The sequence below is a fragment of the Halichoeres trimaculatus genome, unplaced genomic scaffold, assembly GCF_033239565.1.
Source record: "Halichoeres trimaculatus isolate MK-OKI-2021-1 unplaced genomic scaffold, fHalTri1.1 fHalTri1_scaffold_14, whole genome shotgun sequence".
Lineage (NCBI taxonomy): Eukaryota > Metazoa > Chordata > Actinopteri > Labriformes > Labridae > Halichoeres > Halichoeres trimaculatus.
The window spans coordinates 13,256,546-13,274,458 of record NW_027437192.1 but is presented as its reverse complement, the minus strand read 5'-3'; the positions used below and the strand labels follow the sequence as shown (position 1 = coordinate 13,274,458).

The 17,913-nt window shown below is 39.7% G+C and overlaps 1 protein-coding gene across 1 annotated transcript; it reads right to left on the bottom strand.

Moving 5' to 3' along the window:
• Window positions 1-16,062, bottom strand: grhl2b (grainyhead-like transcription factor 2b). The gene is made up of 16 exons (XM_074686675.1): window positions 15,733-16,062; window positions 13,387-13,576; window positions 12,930-12,997; window positions 11,992-12,385; window positions 11,234-11,280; window positions 10,867-11,023; window positions 8,865-8,976; window positions 4,276-4,370; window positions 2,311-2,469; window positions 1,800-1,857; window positions 1,541-1,680; window positions 1,417-1,454; window positions 1,141-1,232; window positions 621-706; window positions 453-517; window positions 1-360 (listed from the first exon to the last, which is right to left on the bottom strand). Exons 1-16 carry the CDS (start codon window positions 15,750-15,752, stop codon window positions 246-248), a joined length of 1,836 nt encoding a protein of 611 aa, XP_074542776.1. The 5' UTR covers window positions 15,753-16,062; the 3' UTR covers window positions 1-245.
• Window positions 16,063-17,913: the final 1,851 nt, after the last annotated feature.

The following is a 17,913-nucleotide window of genomic DNA, read 5'->3' as shown; positions in this document are numbered from 1 at the left end:
TGTTTGTGTTGTTGTCCCCGCCTTTCACAGAAAACTAGAATTTCTTCTCAGAGGAAAGTCTCAGAGGGGGAACAGTGTGTGAGCCGCCATTGACCTTAGAGCGTTGCAGCTTTTCCACAACAGACTGTCTTCAATACTGTCAGTCATCTCCTCAACCAATCAAAAGCAGCCTTGTACAATTTGGCCAACCAGAAGTCACATCATTTCCTTTGTCTTTACAGTCCTTCAGGTTGACTGAAGATCTGTCAGATCTCCATCAGCGTGATCTTGTAGGCATCTGCATAGCTCTCAATGTTGAGGATGAAGGTGTCTTCGTTGGAGTAATGTTCGATGATGTTATCGTCCATGTTTACCAGGATCCTGTAACACAAAAACGTTTGTCATTTCATTTGACTGAGTTCAAAACTGAGGCTCCAAATAAGAATAAAACTGTGATCTCTTTTCTCACTCACCCCTTTTTACTCTTCTTGTACACTTTGGCTATCCTCTCTGTGGGCACACCGTACTTCTCTGAAATCTACATTTGAAAGAGAAGGAGCAGATTTTTAGACAGGTATTGTGCTGAAAACTTCTTTGAAGCTCCTCTTTCTCACACATGTAATCAAAGAGACATCACTCACAGCATCCATCAATCCTCTGAGCGTGGGAGACTTCAGCATCAGAGCGTCAAACACCTCGTCAGTCTCCTTTCTTACATACAGCAGCACTGCAGAGAGAAGAGGAAGGATGAAGCTTAAAATGAAAGCTGAGTATGATGCTTATACATTTATAAACAGAGCTACAGAGTGAGATCAATCTGGCAAACATTTGGACTTTTCTGCACAGGCTTATCAGACTGTGTGTCCAAAGGTTTAAAGTTTTGTCTGTTTAATTTGGAATTGGTGATGATCACATCTTATTTTTATAATCTTTTTTTTCTTTTTCTGGTCATGCCTTTGATTACAGAGGATAAGACAGTGGATAGAGTAGGAAACAAGGTGAGGGTGGGCAATCATGTGCGGTAAGAAGGCCACAGGCTGGATTTAAAACCACCTGAGGGTGAACCTGATGGGGCACAGCCTAGGCCATCTGTGCCCCATCAACATCAACTTTAACTCACAACTTTTTAAGCATCATGAATAAGAAGTCCCTAAGAAGTACCTCTCTTTTGTGTCTCCTCTTTGATCTGTTTGTGCGGGGAGGGACACAGATCTTCATCTGACGACCTGAACATCCTCTTCACCAGCACGCTCCTGAGATCAAACAGAAACACACGACTGTCATGTGGTGTGCAAACACAGGGTGTACATTGTGTTTGCATTTGTGGCATTTTTCCCTTCCTCTGAGTGTTTGGTGTTTGGACCCTCTCACATTTGCATCCTTTATTGTTGTGAGTGTGGATGTAAATGAAACTTCCTGTTTGATGCACACACTCACCCTTCTCTCTCGATTTCTTCTGCGTTAAAGGTGAAAACCTGGGTGTGAATAATTCAGGATTAATAAAAGTTTGCGCTCTTTAGCCAAAACAAAACAAAACAGACAGTGAGTTGAAATGGTGTACCTGTCCGGCTCTCTGCAGGTTCCCAAAGTGAACATCAGGGATGAAGAGAACAGGCTGAGCCTCCAGGTCAGTCATGGTCTTGAAAAAGGTGGTGTCGGACTTCTTCTGAACGGTTATTACACCTGTGCCTCCATCTTTTCCTGAGTGGAAGAACAAACGTTAGGACAGGACCTTAGAGCTGTATCAACATGTGTCATTTTGTCTCATTTTGATTCCAAAATTCTTCAGAAACAAGTCTTCTGAACACAACTCAAGGTACCTTTTGACTTCTTGCGGAACAGTTTCCTTTCCTCATCCCTTATTTTCCTCTCTGCTCCCTGGTAAACAACAAAAGATAAATGAATATTTAACAAACCAGCTTGTTGAGATGTTGACAACCTTCTTTGGAAAAAAAAGTCTGAAGCACAGGTGTCTGTGAAGACTCACTGTGCAGGTGCACATGACACCACTAGAGGGAGAACTCATGACATGGTTTTACCTCCACTCTCCACCTTTTCAATGGGCGGGAATTTTGCACTAAGACACTGCAACATGCTCTACAGTGACCCAAACCATTCTTATTGTGAAAATCTGATTAAAATTTGACCCATAGTCCAAAAATTGAGAATTAAACAGGATTGACATCACAACAACATCACAAAGGGAAGCTACATGGTGCCTTGAATGCTACATTTTTTAATAAGAAAAAATGTTTTTTTGTGACACATTATCCTACAGGACTGCTTGTGACTGACTCTACAGATCAAGAGAAACATGATTTGATTCCTCACCTTGTCACAGAAGACCTTGATCTGCGAGTAGGCTCTGTGCAGCGGTTTGTTGCTGCGGTTATTGTAGCTGTATGTGTCGATCTGGATCATCAGAGGGAGACCCTTCACCCCCTTCTGAGAGGAGAAGTCTGTGCTCAGACAGTTCACTGTGATGAAGATCTGCCAGGAACACAGAGGAGGAGAAAACAGATAAACAAACTCAGCTCAGTAAAGAGGAAATTGACAAAAAATGCAGACTTTATTAAAACAAAAAAAAGAATTTAAAACTAAAAACACATATTGAACAATTTTTGGTGTCTGGTTTAAATACTTTCTTAGTTTAAGGGGATACAAAAAAAGGAAGTTGGTGCAATGAGAAGTTAAATTTTTTGCTGTCTATTTTCACCAGGTAAACAATTTTGTTCTTCTTTACACAATACCACCCAAAACAGTTTTAAAAGCACAAATAACTCTATATTTCTTTAGAGTAAGAACACCCCATGACCTGTAAAGATGATCACACTTTTTTGAAAGGTCTATTTTTGGACATTTTTTGCCTTCAGTGGATAGGACAGCTGAAGTGAGACATAAAATCGGGAGAGTTAAGAGCAGGAAGACAAGCAGCAAATGGTCAAACCTGCGATTGCCACATTAAGGAGTGGCGATAAATCCATACTCCCTAGTCCAGTTATGTTGGAAAGAACGACTGGAACTTGGTTTGTTTGCCTTGATATCACAGCTAAATGGTTGCTAGCAGACTGAACTCGCAAGATATTTGTGATGACACATTTGCAAGACATATTTTGGCACTTGTAAATTGTCTTTTTTTTATTTATAATCAAATGTTTTGTGTTGAATTTTTCTGTAAGAAAATTTATAGTGTGCTTAATTTCTTGTGAAGTGTTAAATAGTACACAATACAACAGTTTTATTATGTTTTAAATTCATTTTGTCCTCTATCTCATTGTAATTTTTTTCTGAGTGCCAACTTAAATAGCCTCTTGTGCCAGCTATGGTTGCCCACCCCTGCTCTAGATAAACCATACGGAGATCTACTACCCAATGAAAGCATTGCAGGTTTTTTTAAGACTGGGAAAAAGATGAAGTCCCATAACACTCAATTCTACAATTTTATGATTTTTAAATTCATATTCTGAAACTATTTGTTTTTGTTATGTGAAACTTAAAATGTTATGCTTCTTTTTCTTCCCGTGAAGACCTTTAATGTGATCAGCGCACAGCAGGCTCCAATGACCAACCTGTTCATTACACCTGCTCCTGACAAATTCAGGCTCAGCAGTCTGAGATTAAAAGTGAGCAAGGTAGCAAGCGGAGAGATGTAGAGGGCGAGAATGAGAGAAAAAGTCAATATTGCCTCAGAGAAGTGTGCTTGGATTTCCTCCAGCAACGTCTTAGTCCCTGAGGCGGCTATTACAATGAAAGAGCCACACACAAACAGAGACCGACTCCCACACACTCATACTCACGCACACACACACACACACACACACACACATACACAGAGCCACATTCACACAGAAATGAGGGCAAAACAAACAACAGTGGGTGGGGACAGGGATTGGTGTGTGTTGGCCCTTGGGGGCCTCTGGAGTTCAAACAGTGTCGTGGCTCCATTTAAGGAGTGGCCACAAAGGACAGGACCGCACAAAGACGACAAACACAGAAAAAGTACACAACCCTCACATGCAGCAGTACTAATTTCTGTAATGTGACAGAAGTTGATGATCTAACTCCAAGTTTTTACACTTTTACGAGTCTGTGATGTCTGCATGTTACACACCTGCATCACAGTCAGTTAATTTTCTGTGTGAGTGCATTTGTTTGCCAATGTATGAATCAGCACAAAAAAAAACCTGTCCCGCTGCTTTTTTGTAACATCTACAACACACCTTCAGCAAGAGTAAATACAGGGAACCAGTTTCAGGGAAAATTACAGTGACGTTCAAACCACTGTAGTATTTCTACCTTGGCCTCTTCATTCACGTCCCAGGTGAAGGAGATGGCGTTGTAGGCGATTTCTTCGATGTTGCCGATTGTGTTGAAGCTCTCCTTGTAATCAGCTAAGGGAAAAAAAGAAAGCAAATATTGATATAAATATAGATCAAAACAACCTTTCTAAAGTCACTCCCTGAGTCTTTAGAGGACTACACGTATCAGCAGCAAGTTTGCTTGAATGTTCCATATCAGCCTCCATACACAGCTCAAATCGGTCAATAACTGACAAAAGCAAGTAGCTATTGTTTGTTTAGATAAGCAATCAAATGGCACGCTTCAATTTCATAAGATAAAACCTTATCTGCTTCAGCAAACAATCTCTCAAAGGCTTCAAAGTCAGTGAAGGGAAACACAGGAGGCTTTATGGCTTTGAAGAGGGCATTAAAAGTCAGTCAGGTGAGCACATCAGCTGTGTATTGTTGACCTGTGTGAGTGCAGAACTTTAGGGGAAAAAAGCACAAGATCAAGTCAGAGTGAAAGAGTTAAGATGATCAAAATCTCACATAACTGTGGTTGGAGAAGTTGTTTGAGAGAATTATTTCTCATGGTCTCAAAAGTCATATCTGTGTAGGTCTAAAGGAGCTAACTGATGAGCCATCTCCCAATGCCAGTCTGAAGGTTCTGATAATTAGCCCAATGCAACATGCACAAAAACTGCAATTCTTTGAGTGTCCACTAGAGGCCGTGCACAGTCACACTAATTAAGCGCAAGCTAGTGGAGACGTAACACAATTTTGCAAATAAATAACGTAACCTCAGTGTTAAAAAACATAACAAAACAGAAAGCATGTAAGTTTTTGTCTTGCAACCAATTGTTACATTGGGACAGCCAGTCCAGGAAGTCCTCTAGTGAGGCATAATCGAATGGACCAGCAAAGATTCATTCATCAGGAAAATGTGGGATAAGTTGATCGAATCTGCAACTGAAACTATGACACTTCCTGTTTTTATAGGAACAGGGAGGAGCTCTCGCTGGGTCACCTCACCAATGGAGCAAGTTAGCCAAGCAAAAAGAGTGAGATAGCACAGAAATAAGCAAGTTAGTTATTTCATTCTCATGCTGTGTGTACACAACATAGGGTTACAAGTGACGCACCATGAGGGCGTGGCTGACTTGACTGACAGGCTTGTTCATGATAAGAAACAGGGCCTTCACTGAAGACAGGAGAGGTGCGTGTTGTTTTACATTTTCCTCGTGGTATTTGACGACACACTACATGATGGCACTTTTATGATCATGTTTTGTACAAACAGAAATAGCTTGTGCTGTGGGACTGCGTTGGAAAGCAAATGTTTGCAGTTTCTCTGCTACACTGGAAGATGCCGGGATGGAGAATCACTGTTTTGGATGACATGTTTCATACAGACTGTTTTAAAGAATCAGTGTTTTCTCGGAGAATCCCTCTCTCCTTCAGCGACCTCTGACCTCCTCCATCATCCTAACCTGCCGTTACAACGACACTTCCTGGTTCTTTATTAGCAGGTGCACAAAGAAGCAGGGGCAGGTGGAGACATGCCTCTCTGCCAGTCTCCCCCTCGTCAAACAGCCCCATTCAAATGATCCTTTCTGTGACGTGGCCCGGGGGCATGATAACCCCCACCCCTAAAGCATACACACACATACACACACACACACACACACACATACACGCCCTCCACTGCTATTTGAATCAGCTCTCTGGATAGCGTCAGGTTACAGGCTGCATCCAGCGACAGGCTGACCTGGATCTGAGGAGCTGGGTGGAGGGGTCTGTCATTTGACCTTCAGAGCTGTTGGAGAGGAGATTTACCACCTTACACTCACAGTCCTGCACTCATATAAACAAGATAAATTAGGAAAATATTTGATAATCTACTATTCAAAGTTGATTTTTGAAACTATATTCATCAATAATAATGGCAAAGACATAAAACACAGGAGGGATTCACATTCACAGTGAAATAAAGGCATTTTTTTTCAACTTCAGCTCCACTCAGCTACTGCTCAGCATTCTGGTTTGCAATTCATAACAGTAAGAACTGTGTTTATCAGTGGGCATATGGAAATCTTTAACTTCCTTGTGTGTATTTGTATGACGAAAATAAAGTCCAGCTCCAGATGCAGACTTATCTTTGGATCAAGCACACAAACAAATGTGCCAAACAGGGAACCAGAGAGTATCATGTTGACGGAGTTAACACGCACTACTTTTTTTTTGACATCATTCGAATTCTGAGACAACAAAAGCTGTGACTTCAAAGTAGATTTTGCTTAAGTGTTTTTTTTTTTTTTTTGAAAATGCACTGTTTCTTTTTACATGCTGGGTAATAGTCTCCTTTCTTTCTTACTTAGAGAAAGACTGAAACTAGACATCTCCATGAACAATCAGTGAGCTACAGTCAAGACATGTTTAGCTTAGCCTCACTTAGCATTAAGCTTGAAACAGTTGGAAAGAGTCAGCTCTGCGCATCTTGGACCAGTCACGTCTCTTTTTCTCGAGAAAGTTGTGAATGGGTGTTTTGAAGCTACTAGCCCCCTAACAAACAGCTGCATTGCACTTGCCTGTCACTTTTCACTGGCTCACACTGTATGGTGGGCGAAGTTTTTCACAACTTGTGTGAAGTGAGTTTTGCCCATATAAGGGCACGGCTGACTGGACTGATAGTTGGGCACCCTGTAGCTGTCTGCTAAGAGGCTAAAGGCCCGCCTCTTTGCCTCATCCTTACTATGAAGCTAGGTTGAGTTCCAGTATAACTAATAACTCTGTGTCAGAAACAAACTGTTTAGATCATTACTGTAATATATCGTACAATCTATGGTCTTATTCATCACGAAGTGTCCATAAAGTATTTTGTACCAGGCTGTTAAAATCCTTTGCACTAAAATGAGCGTCTTAAATATTCCAGTAACTTTGGAGTCAGCCTCAAGTGGACACTCAAGGAACTGCAGTTTTTTCTTACTTCAGCACTTATAATCAGTCTTTAACAGTTGAAGCTACCCCATTTCTAGACACATTTAATAGTTTTTGGAGGAGAAAAAAAAAATGGAAAATTGATATATTGTGATTTTTTGTTTGACAATATCAAAATCAGGATTCTTTGTCAATTTTTTTTTCAAATTTAAATTCTTCATTTTAGTCTTTGTTTATAAACTGGATTGGAAAAAAGTTACCACTTTTCTCCAGCAGAGGGTGAAATGTTTCTCTCCAACTCATGTGATGTGCATTTTATAGGGAAATATGGCTCCTGAAATAGTCTTGATACATTTAACTTTTTCACATGGTCTGGTGTTAAAAAAGCAAACTAAAAACTGCAAAAATCGTAAATATCGAAGGATCCCAATTTAAATCGAATCAGCAAAAATCGTTATAGAATCGAATTGCAAGAATAGCGTATCGCCCCAGCACTATTTGACACGCTGTTTAGGTTTTAAATGTGCCTCGTTTGTTTCCTCCATTTATGCTAAAACAAAGCTAACCAGCTTTTACTGCGGATGCATATTCAGTAGATGTACAAGAAAAAGGAGTGTAAATCACCCCACTATCTCAAAGCACCTTATAAATTTTCTTTTTTACAAAGACAAAAAAGGATCTTTAACATGTTGTTTTGTGTGTAACTTATTTTTTCACTAAATCTGTTGTTCTCAATGTGTTTTTTGAGTCAATGAAAACAGAAGAACAGGGAAAAAAGAAAATGTAATCTAAAATATTTGAATGATGTTGTTTTCTTTTTCCCACCCAGAGGAAAAATATCAGTTGTAGCAGATGTGTGTGAAATGTAAAGTGATTAGGACTTAACTTGTTTCGTGTGAAAACATGAATTAAGATGACGATCTAAATTGGGCGAGATGACTTTCAACAGACCAAAAACAGCCCAGCTAACAGTGTGACGAGCATTCCTCCTCCTGTCCCAACAAGCTGTGTATAGGTGTGTGAATATGTGTGTGTGACTCCCATCCACCTCCACTCTCCCACATACCTCTGACTCTCTACCTGAGTCTGCAGGCCTGAGCCTGTCAAACATAAACCGCCTACAAGCTTCTCACACACACTCATTCAAAACTGCATCAAAAAGGTTGGTACACGTTCAGATCCATCAACTGAAAAAACGACAACAGACTGGAGGTCAAAGGTTTGAAGAGACAAATATGAGACTGAAGACAGACAGCATACACCTGTGGGAAATGGTGACTGATACAAATTGAAAGTTTGGACAGTATTTCTAGTGAGACTGTGTTGCTCAATCTCAAAGATAATGTCACAGAGATTACATGGATTTATGGTTGTGTGTCTCTGCAACACCTAGACATTAAGGGATTCAGCTATGTGTGTGTGTGTGTGTGTGCGTGTGTGTGTGTGTGTGTGTGTGTGTGTGGGTGAAGGTGGGCAGCTGAACAGCCTCAGGCAGACGGTTGGGTGGGGGCTTGTTTGCTCTTACTTTGGTCATGCCTTGTTTAGCTGAGTGCATTCCAACATTTGCAATCACACAAATCAGCTCTTGTGTGTTGTCATTCACTCATTCAGGATTTGTTCTTTGTAACTCACAATACGGGAAAGTTTGTAAAGAGTGATGAGCCTCACCGATGTCTAAGACTCTCTGCTTGGCCGTGTGCTGTCGAGAGTGCCAGTACTTCCAATATTTGAGCTGCTCGTCTCTGTTCTTGTCTTCGCTGAACACCACCATGATCACACTCTGAGGAAGGAGGAAACTCAGGGTTAAACTTGGATGAGAAAGTCAAAGAGCTGAACCAGTGCCTGTGATTTTGTAACAGCATCACATTCAAAACCATTTCAACCTTTCCTCCTGTACATTTATATTCTACAAAGCTATTTATGAATGAAACTCTGATCATTATATCTACTAATGCAGTAGTGTTTGTTAATAAAAGTCTGACAAGGCCTGAGGGTACTTACAGTTGAAAGCCTGAAAGATGCACAACTTGTTAAGGACAGACACTGAGAGCTCACTTCTGTGCCACTGCTCATGCTGTGTATGTTAGACTTGTCCCTGTGTAGTCAAGTTTTATTACAGAAAAAATTGGTGCCACTTTCTGTTTGCATACTAAGTTGGGAAACATGTCAGAAAAACTTTTGCTTGTTGGCAGTTTAAATCGGCTTAAAAAAAAAGAAAGAATAATGTTACCAATAGTTTACTTGGGAACACAAAACTTTTGCTTTATGGTTGAAGGCCATAAATTGACACATGGAGATGAGTGATAGATGTTGATAAAATTGACCTATGGCCTCAAATGCAGCGAGCCAATCACAGTGCATACAGCCAACCCATACACTCAGACATTCTCTGCCCAGAAGTTCATTAAAATGCATTGCAGAAAGTGAGTTTTTGTTTGGTTTTATGAGTTTCTTTTCTGAGAGTCTAAGTTTAAAAATGGTCAAACAGTGCTCAAAGGGTATATACAACTCTGACACAAGGTATCCTGGGAGGATACCTTTATCTTCTGCATTGTTCACTTAACACAAGCTTTAAGTCGTTTTATAGTATAACTGACCAACAAAAGATACTGTTAGCATTTAAACAAGCCTTTTTTGCATTTCTTAATTGAAAAAGAAAAAGGAACACAGTGAAATTTTACTGACTTCCAGTTGTCAGTAAGAGTAACAAACCATACAGAAAAAAAGTGACCAAGAGGTATGGCTCTATGAACTACTGGATGGATCTTTGTAGTCCACAGGGTTTTTTTGCCAGAAAAAAACAGCATTTTGACTTTTGCTGGTTTTAAGGAAGAGCAAGTACTTTATTCCCTCCAGGTCTGTGTACATGAAACTTTTTTTAATCTAATTGCAGCCTTTGCGATTTGAAAATTGCATTCTATTACATTGCGATGTCAGTTTAAAATCGGTTAATTGTTCAGCCCTAATATAAAGCCATGTTCAACATCTGTAATTTTAGCTAACGTTAGCCTAATGTTAGCTCCTAGCTGTATTGCTCGTTATGTAACTTTGTTTGTTGGTAATCGTACATCATTGTTAGCTGTTGTCCAAAGGGCTCTAGTTAAACTTACGTTAGCCTCTGGAGCTTTTCTTCATTTACTTATCTGAAATAGCCGAGATAAGAACGGTTGACAAAGAGACACTTTTGGTAAAGATTGTAAAAAGGTCGTTATATTTTTCTCATATTATGAGCCAAAAATCATTACTTCAGTTGGGATGGTGATGTTAATAAAATGTGGTTTGTTATGTTTGCACCAAGACCTGTAAATTTTGACTTGTAGCTGAAGCTTTTTATCAACCCTTCCAACAGTAAAATGATTAATATGTCCCTCCAATATGCAGTATAGACCTTTATGGTGACGACTAGATGATATGTGATCTTTCTGTCTCCAAAGCGCCTGTCACGTGTTATCGTTTGTGTGGGTGAGTGGAGGAGGCGTGGCTTAGTTATAGGTCAATTATGTGAAATAGAATCCTGACATGGTGAGACAAGACGCCAACATAGAGCTCTACACAACAGACCAATCTTTACAGAGCGTCAACATCTTTTTGTAAGTATAGACATAGTTTAATGGATACTCAGAGGACAGTGTCGTGATCAAATCACAGGGTCATGTATTGATCAGCTCACCCGGACTTTGCTGATGGGGTGACGGAGGCGTTTGTTGGCGCTGAGCTCGTTGAGCGTCACAGCGTAGAACTGGCCTTTATTCAGGTAGGTCATCGGTCCCTCGCCTTGCTTCTGACGCAGTGAGCGTGAGGCATCCAGCGTGTACTGGAAGCTGTCACTGCACGCAAACACACATAAACACAAACACCCACCCACACACATACACAGAGGTAAGTGAGATAAGCTGTTGATATAAGATGCATGCTTTTGTAATGCAGAGAAGAGCTGGGTCAGTTTTTGGGTCAGGTTTGTGTTTTGACGAGGAAATGACAGATATTTGTTACATGTAAGGATAAACACGCTGAGTGTTGCATTATGAGTAACTTACACTCCCTCCTGGTGAAATAAGAAGTCACTGGTAGCCAGATGAGAACGCTGGAAACAAACAAAAAGAGGAAATTATTTGACACAACTAAAATAATGCATCCTAAGAGGAACTGGATAAACAATTGCTGTAAATGAGAACAAAAACATGAGATCAGTAACAAAAGTAATGAGAATAAGAATAAAAAAGTTACAACATGGAGGCAGAAATCAAACAGAGAATAAATTGAACATCTACGTGTAGATTCCTGTTCGGCAACCTTTGTACGCTAATTAAATATCTATCTGTCTTCACATACAATTATATAACAGCTCCACCCTGCAAATACTGTTAGAGATCATCAACGTGTGACATTAAATCTTCAGGTGCTGTAATTTTCCTTGTTGGTATTCCTATTATCTGGACCTGTTGGCAGTTTTCAGAGTGCCTTGCAACACAGTTGAGAGTGAGCTGAATCACTCACTCAGCTGTGGTTTGTGTGCAGATAGAGGAGATAAGTGTGTGAGTATCATAACGTTAACGACAGAAAGGTCTAAATAAAGGTTGTAACTGTTCCACTGCAGTGAATTGCTATCAAAATCTAATGCAACTAATATTTCCTCATGGATTACATTGTACCACAGCTGCCATCTTTGCACAAGATGCTTTAGTTCAATATTTACAAGACCCTTCAGATTCATCCTTTAACCCTCTGAGGTGAGGAGCTACTACTTTTGAAGGCATCTTTCCATCCTTTGTTTCACTGAGGTGTCTTTTCTCACCGTGTCTCTCTCCTCCTCGTACGGGCTGTCAGGTGGACTCTGCTGGTCTTCCTTCACATATGAGCTGTGGCTCACCGTGGTCACCTCATAAGGACTCTGCTCATAGATCACCCTGGCCGACTCTTCTCCGTCCACCCTGTAGTGAAGCCCGGCTCCTGTCATGAAGACAGGCGCATACATTTCTGCCTTCACCACAGCCACAGCTGCTGGGCCTCCATCTCCAGAGGTTGCCCCGGCTCCGGCCGCGCCTGTTGAGCTGCTGAAGTGCTCTCGTTTGGTCTCCTGGTGCTCTGTGTTCAGTGACAGATTGACCGGGACGGACTTGAGGACTTGGACACGGTTGTCTACTGTCTCTGTCTCGCTTTGGCTGGTGATATTGCTCTGTGAAGTAGACCTGAGTAGAAAAAAAACATGATCTTAATGCTTTAAGAGCTGGAGATACAGCTGAGGACATTAGTGTGAGACACTGATAAAAGAAACAGTCTGCTTAGGAAAGAAATTGAGGTAAGAAGAAAGGTAGAAACCCAGAAACAACAGTTTTTTGAGTAAGCCCCTTTTGTGTCATGCTATACACAGTTGGGACTTCAATCTTGATATAATCATTTAGCTCCAAAAGCAGACTCTTCGTATCATTCAGTTCATCAAATGTCCTGTATTTTCACAGCAGGGACCAGGATGTGTTTGCACACCTCAGAGCAGCCTCTGCAGATAAACATCAGTGCTGTAATAATTGTACACCTACAAGCTAGATGTAATCATCTCATTATCTTTGTGGTTAAAGTTTCAAATTAAACTCCTTCATCTCTTATTAGCTCTTCATTACCACAAAACTCCAAATATCTGCTTACATTTATACGCGTTTGGCATTTTTCTACATCTTTCTGTCCATACATGCTCAACCACGTTCTGGTAAAACAGAAGGGCTGAAGTTCACTGACCTTTTCTCCGGCTCCTCTGTCATCTCAGACACTTTGGGAGCTGGGAGAAGTCTTTTCTCTTTCGGCACCTGGAAGAAAGGAGAGGGACGGGATGTATTTGACACCTTCCAACTTGAAGACTCTTGATCATTTTAAATGGTCACAGTATTTCTTTTTGTCTGGGGCCTCAAAAAACCATGAGAGTGTTAAGTTGAATGACCTTATTTTAGGGAAATTACTTGAATTCTTTCAGATTTTCTTCTGATTTTTTTAGTTTTTTCCAATAGATTGAAGGAAGGAATGTAAAACGCAGTAAAAACAGACATCATCTGTTGATGAGTCTTCTTATTACTTAGTTCACATCAGTTTAATCTCTGTGTAGCAAACTAAAATTAACAGCATGTTCATCCCACGGGACACTTTAGTTACATATGCAGCATTGAATATTAGTGTATGTTGGACTCTTTGTTTTTCAGACCTTGTAGTAATCGTAGAGCAGGCCGAGTGCGTTGGCGCTGTCCTCGTCCCCATTGATGCTCATCATGGCTTTCGTGGCGGCTGTAAGCGGGTTCTCCAGGTACGACCGCCATGCTTCGTCCTCACTGGTGTACGCCCGACGCACAGCAGGAAATGAGCTCTCATTTGGGACCACCACCACCAGACGCTTACTGGCAAACACACACACAGTCCAAAGAAATTATCAAAGGTAAACAAACAGCTGGTGCTTCTTTATTTTCTACATGGATTTTGAAGTACGTTATATTTGTTAATCAGAAAAGGTAAAAGAACAACAAAAAAGATTTGATTCTTCTTCCTTTTTTCTGATAGTTTTTTTTTATCATTAAACCAGGAACTAAACTGACACCATAGCCTTTTCCATATCTGTGTAAGTTGCGTGTGTTCAGGGGTTTGTCTCTCTTCACTTTAAACCCACTTAAGTCTGGATCACAGACCAGTTTAACTCACAGTGTTTTCACAACACAGCTTTGAACTTAATCACAAGAGAAGCTCTGAATGTGTCAGCTTGCACTTTTTGTACAATGAGTAATATCAGTGTGATGAGACAACTTACTTCAAGTCTCCAAGTGGTATTTTACAGTTCTGTTCATTTTTTTTTCATTTGTTCAACTGCATTGTGATATTTCCCTGTTTCTTTCAACTTCAACACACTATTTAAAATTATATATATTATTATTACTCGTAAAACAAGACATTTTGGGGTATATTTTTGTTGTGCCCTCTCATTTACATACATTTAGGCCCAAAACAGTGCTGGATTTATTGGCAAAAAAAATCTATATCCTTCATAAAACAAGAAGCTTAAACACATGAAAACTTGAAACTCTTGTAATAGATTTGTAATATGCAATGACTTGTTTGTATTGTCTGTTCTTGTTTACCAAATGAAGGACCTGCTCCCCCCACCTCTGACCTGTGATGTCATACTGATGCAGACTCATAAAGAAAAACCAGCGATGAAGCAAAAGAAGCAAAAGCATGCAAGATGAAGCTGTCTGTACTTTTATTGATTTTCAATTCTTCTTTCACTTCTGCTACTTTTATCTTTCAAGCTCACTCTTGTAGACAAGGGTTATCCCAGATGCCTGAGCTGCGAAATAGAACAAGTGTTTTAAAGTATTTCTCTCAGGATGAGGATGCTATTATGATTTCAGTTTTCCTTTAATGGTTCTGAGTCAATATTAACACCGTGGGTCACTACTAGGATCTCAGCCTGTCACTGCAGCTCATTGTAAGACCAAATCATGTTAAAAGTGTTCATAGTTTATGACTTAAAAAAATATTCAGCCATAAAACTGCAATACTACCAGCACTTATACTTCAACTACTACTAATAATAATAATGAAAAATATTCATAATAATAGGAATAATAATAATAATAATTATTATTATTATTATAACGGATTAATAATAATAATAATAATAATAATAATAACAATAATAACAATAATAATAATAATAATAATAATAATAATAATAATAATAATAATAATAATTAGTGGCTATCAGTTTTGTGAGTGTCTAATTAATAATAAGATTTTAAAAAAAAGAAAAAGCAAACTGAAATAAAAAAAAAATGTTATTATCAAAACCAGTGAATTCAGATGAATAAAAGACCCCTAATTGTTCTCAACTGTACAGATAACAATACATATATGTGTTTACAAAAAAAACATCAACCAATGTGAAAATACATTTTAGGACTGTCATACATAAAATAAATATTAAAAAATCAAGCTGACTAAAACGTTCAACCCGCCTTGATGCACAATAAAGGTCGAGTACAAGTTATTCCTGGTTCTCGATGTTTATGTAGTGAACGGGTTACATTTTTTCTTTTTCATAAATAAAAGATCTTGTGCGACTAAACAGGCCGACATACACAAAACTATCCTTCACATTAACATCTATCGCCTCTGCAGGCCTCCGACTATGCAAAGTAATGCATAGGTGAAGATAAACATGCTACTTTTGTCAAAAGACCTAAAAGTGTAAAAATAATCCAGTTGATGAACTTAGAAGACTTTTCCATCATCTTTCAAAAATGGCGAATTCAGCCCAAACGAAATCCACGGCGCCAAGAAGTTAAGACAACTTTCCCTCCAGGAAAATATTCGAAATAATCAGAAATTTCACAAAAAATAAACAACATAATGAATAAGAGACAACTTTTCTATCCTGTAGTACGATTAAAAGAAGTGTGGTTTTAATTAAAGATTCAAATATTACGAATAACACGGAGAAAAAAATGTTTCCTTAAGGTTAAAACTATCAAAGATCGTCTACGCTAGCTCGATCACTTACTTGTCTGTCTCCTGTGACATATTTTGCTTCCTCTCCGGTTCTTCCTTGTGAAACTGGACTTTCAAGTCGGAGCAGGTAATAGAGTGAGCGAGCTGCCAGAAGTTGGGCTACAGGTAAGTCGACTTTTCTCGCCCTTATTTCTCTCTCCCTGCCCCTCTGCTCCCTTGGCTGTCTCTCCTCCGCCTCACCTGGCAGGTGAAGCCGCTTTTGTCCCCGAGCAGCCAATCACTCTGCTTGTCTCGTGCTCACTTTGCACGCAGATTGTTACACATATTGACATATCCTGCTCCCACGCATTATAATATTTGCCTTGGGTTAGCTTTGATAATGGCAGCGGGTCAACTTTGGCTGAAATTCTTTCACTGTAGAACAATTGAAGGTGAGGGCGAGACGGCTGCTGATTGGCTGGAGCGGAGCAGAGCTGAGATCTCATTGGCTGAAAAGCCTGAGAGGCAAATAGAGGCCCACCTCACCTGCTAGGTAAGAAGACGACGAGATTGAGAGCACCATGATACAGAAAACCGGGAAATGTAACAAGCAAATACTCATACGGCGTAGTTAGCGACGCCTTTGAAATCCAAGTAACGTGTTTTCGTACACACAACTGTAAAATTACACCACTGGGACTGACACTCATCCTTCAACTTCGTTCTCCCCCCTCTAAACGTCTATAAGGCGGAATCTCTCCCTCAGTGTGTGCGCGTGCGTGTCAGGTAATCTCAGAGCAGACAGAAGGCAGGGAGGAGCCCTGCCATTAAAGGACACAATACCAATTGTCCCCTTAATGAAGCCATTGTATGGAGAGATCCCAGTGTTTGGGATCACTCTGTTGGAGCAAACAGTGTGTGTGTGTGTTTGTGTGTTTGTGTTTGTGTGTGTCACACAGTGCTGAAGAAGTGCTGAGGTGGGGCACAACATATTGTGACTACAGACTCTCAACAGCTATGTTATTTTTTCACATTGTTATTTCAATGATCATAGATAACTTAACAAAGAGGGAATTCACTGTTTGAAAAGCTCATAAAAACACTTTTAGTTTCATTTTGTTAAATCTAGGCCTACTGCTTTATTCTTTCCCCCTTCTTTGCATTTGAGAAACATTTTTCACCGTTTTCTCCCACTACTGTAATTTGGCAGACATGGTCACACATAAATTTAATTTAAATTAAAAATAAACCCTTAACACTTAGTGTTGCTCTATGAAAGTGGAATAAGAGCAATAAAATGTTGCACTTTTTGTTCACACAGTCTCCCATAGAGTGAAGATCCATCAACCCAGTAACTGCTTTTTATATTTTATTTTATTATCCACTTTTCAGAGAAGCTCACTAACAATAAAGCCACCCCCCACACCTCTCAGACACACACACATACACACACATGCATGCTAGGTGTTCCCAAACGGCCGGGATGCCCTTTCCAAACTTGTTTGAAGTCTTCTGGAGATGTTTGCATGACACAGTGTGAACCTATGCCTTTGCTTATGAATGCCTTCAGGCGCTCTCATATGGAAATCTCAAAGTTACGTTTCAGATTCAGTTAAACCGTCAGTGGGGCCATGTGTGTGCTTGTTTGTGTGTCTGTGAGTGAGTGCTTGCTCACTCTGTGGATGATCAGTCCTGTTCTCTCCATTATGATCCTCCCTTGTCTAATTTGCTTTACGGAGCACCTGTGCCTTGGCCGCTGTGTGTGTGTGTGTGTGTGTGTGACTATGTGTGTGTGTGTGTGTGTTTGTGTGTCTGTGTGTATGTTTAAATGGAGCTGCTAGATAAATAGAGGTGGAGTCATTTTCCTCCAACAGCACACAGACAGAGAGCTGAACAACACAATGGCAAAGAAACAAAAGGAAAAAAAGACAAAGAGAAAATCATGAAAAACAGGCACAAAAACTTGTGTAGATCTTTCAGTAAACTTCAAATTTCAACACAATGTACAGACTTTATATAAGATCAAATCAAACAGATATATAATTTACCGATACGAAACAGCACAAATTTGTAATCCATATCAATCTCACTGGTGTTTTAGCTGTGAAATTTGTCTGTACCAGCACAATAAAGTAGAACATAATTTTTAACATGAAACAAACTTAAACATGAGGGAAAAAAAGAAACTAATAACATAAAACTTAATATTTGAAGCACAAAATCACAAGTCAATATCAAGATAAATCATAATCAA

Bases quoted from the DNA above. Each gene is read 5' to 3' on its own strand.
- grhl2b (XM_074686675.1), bottom strand. From the start codon at position 15,752: ATGTCACAGGAGACAGACAA. The intron at 13,577-15,732 runs GTAAGTGATCGA...TGTGTTTGCCAG, and splicing joins ATGTCACAGGAGACAGACAA to TAAGCGTCTGGTGGTGGTGG. The intron at 11,024-11,233 runs GTAAGTTACTCA...GTTTGCGTGCAG, and splicing joins TTATTTCACCAGGAGGGAGT to TGACAGCTTCCAGTACACGC.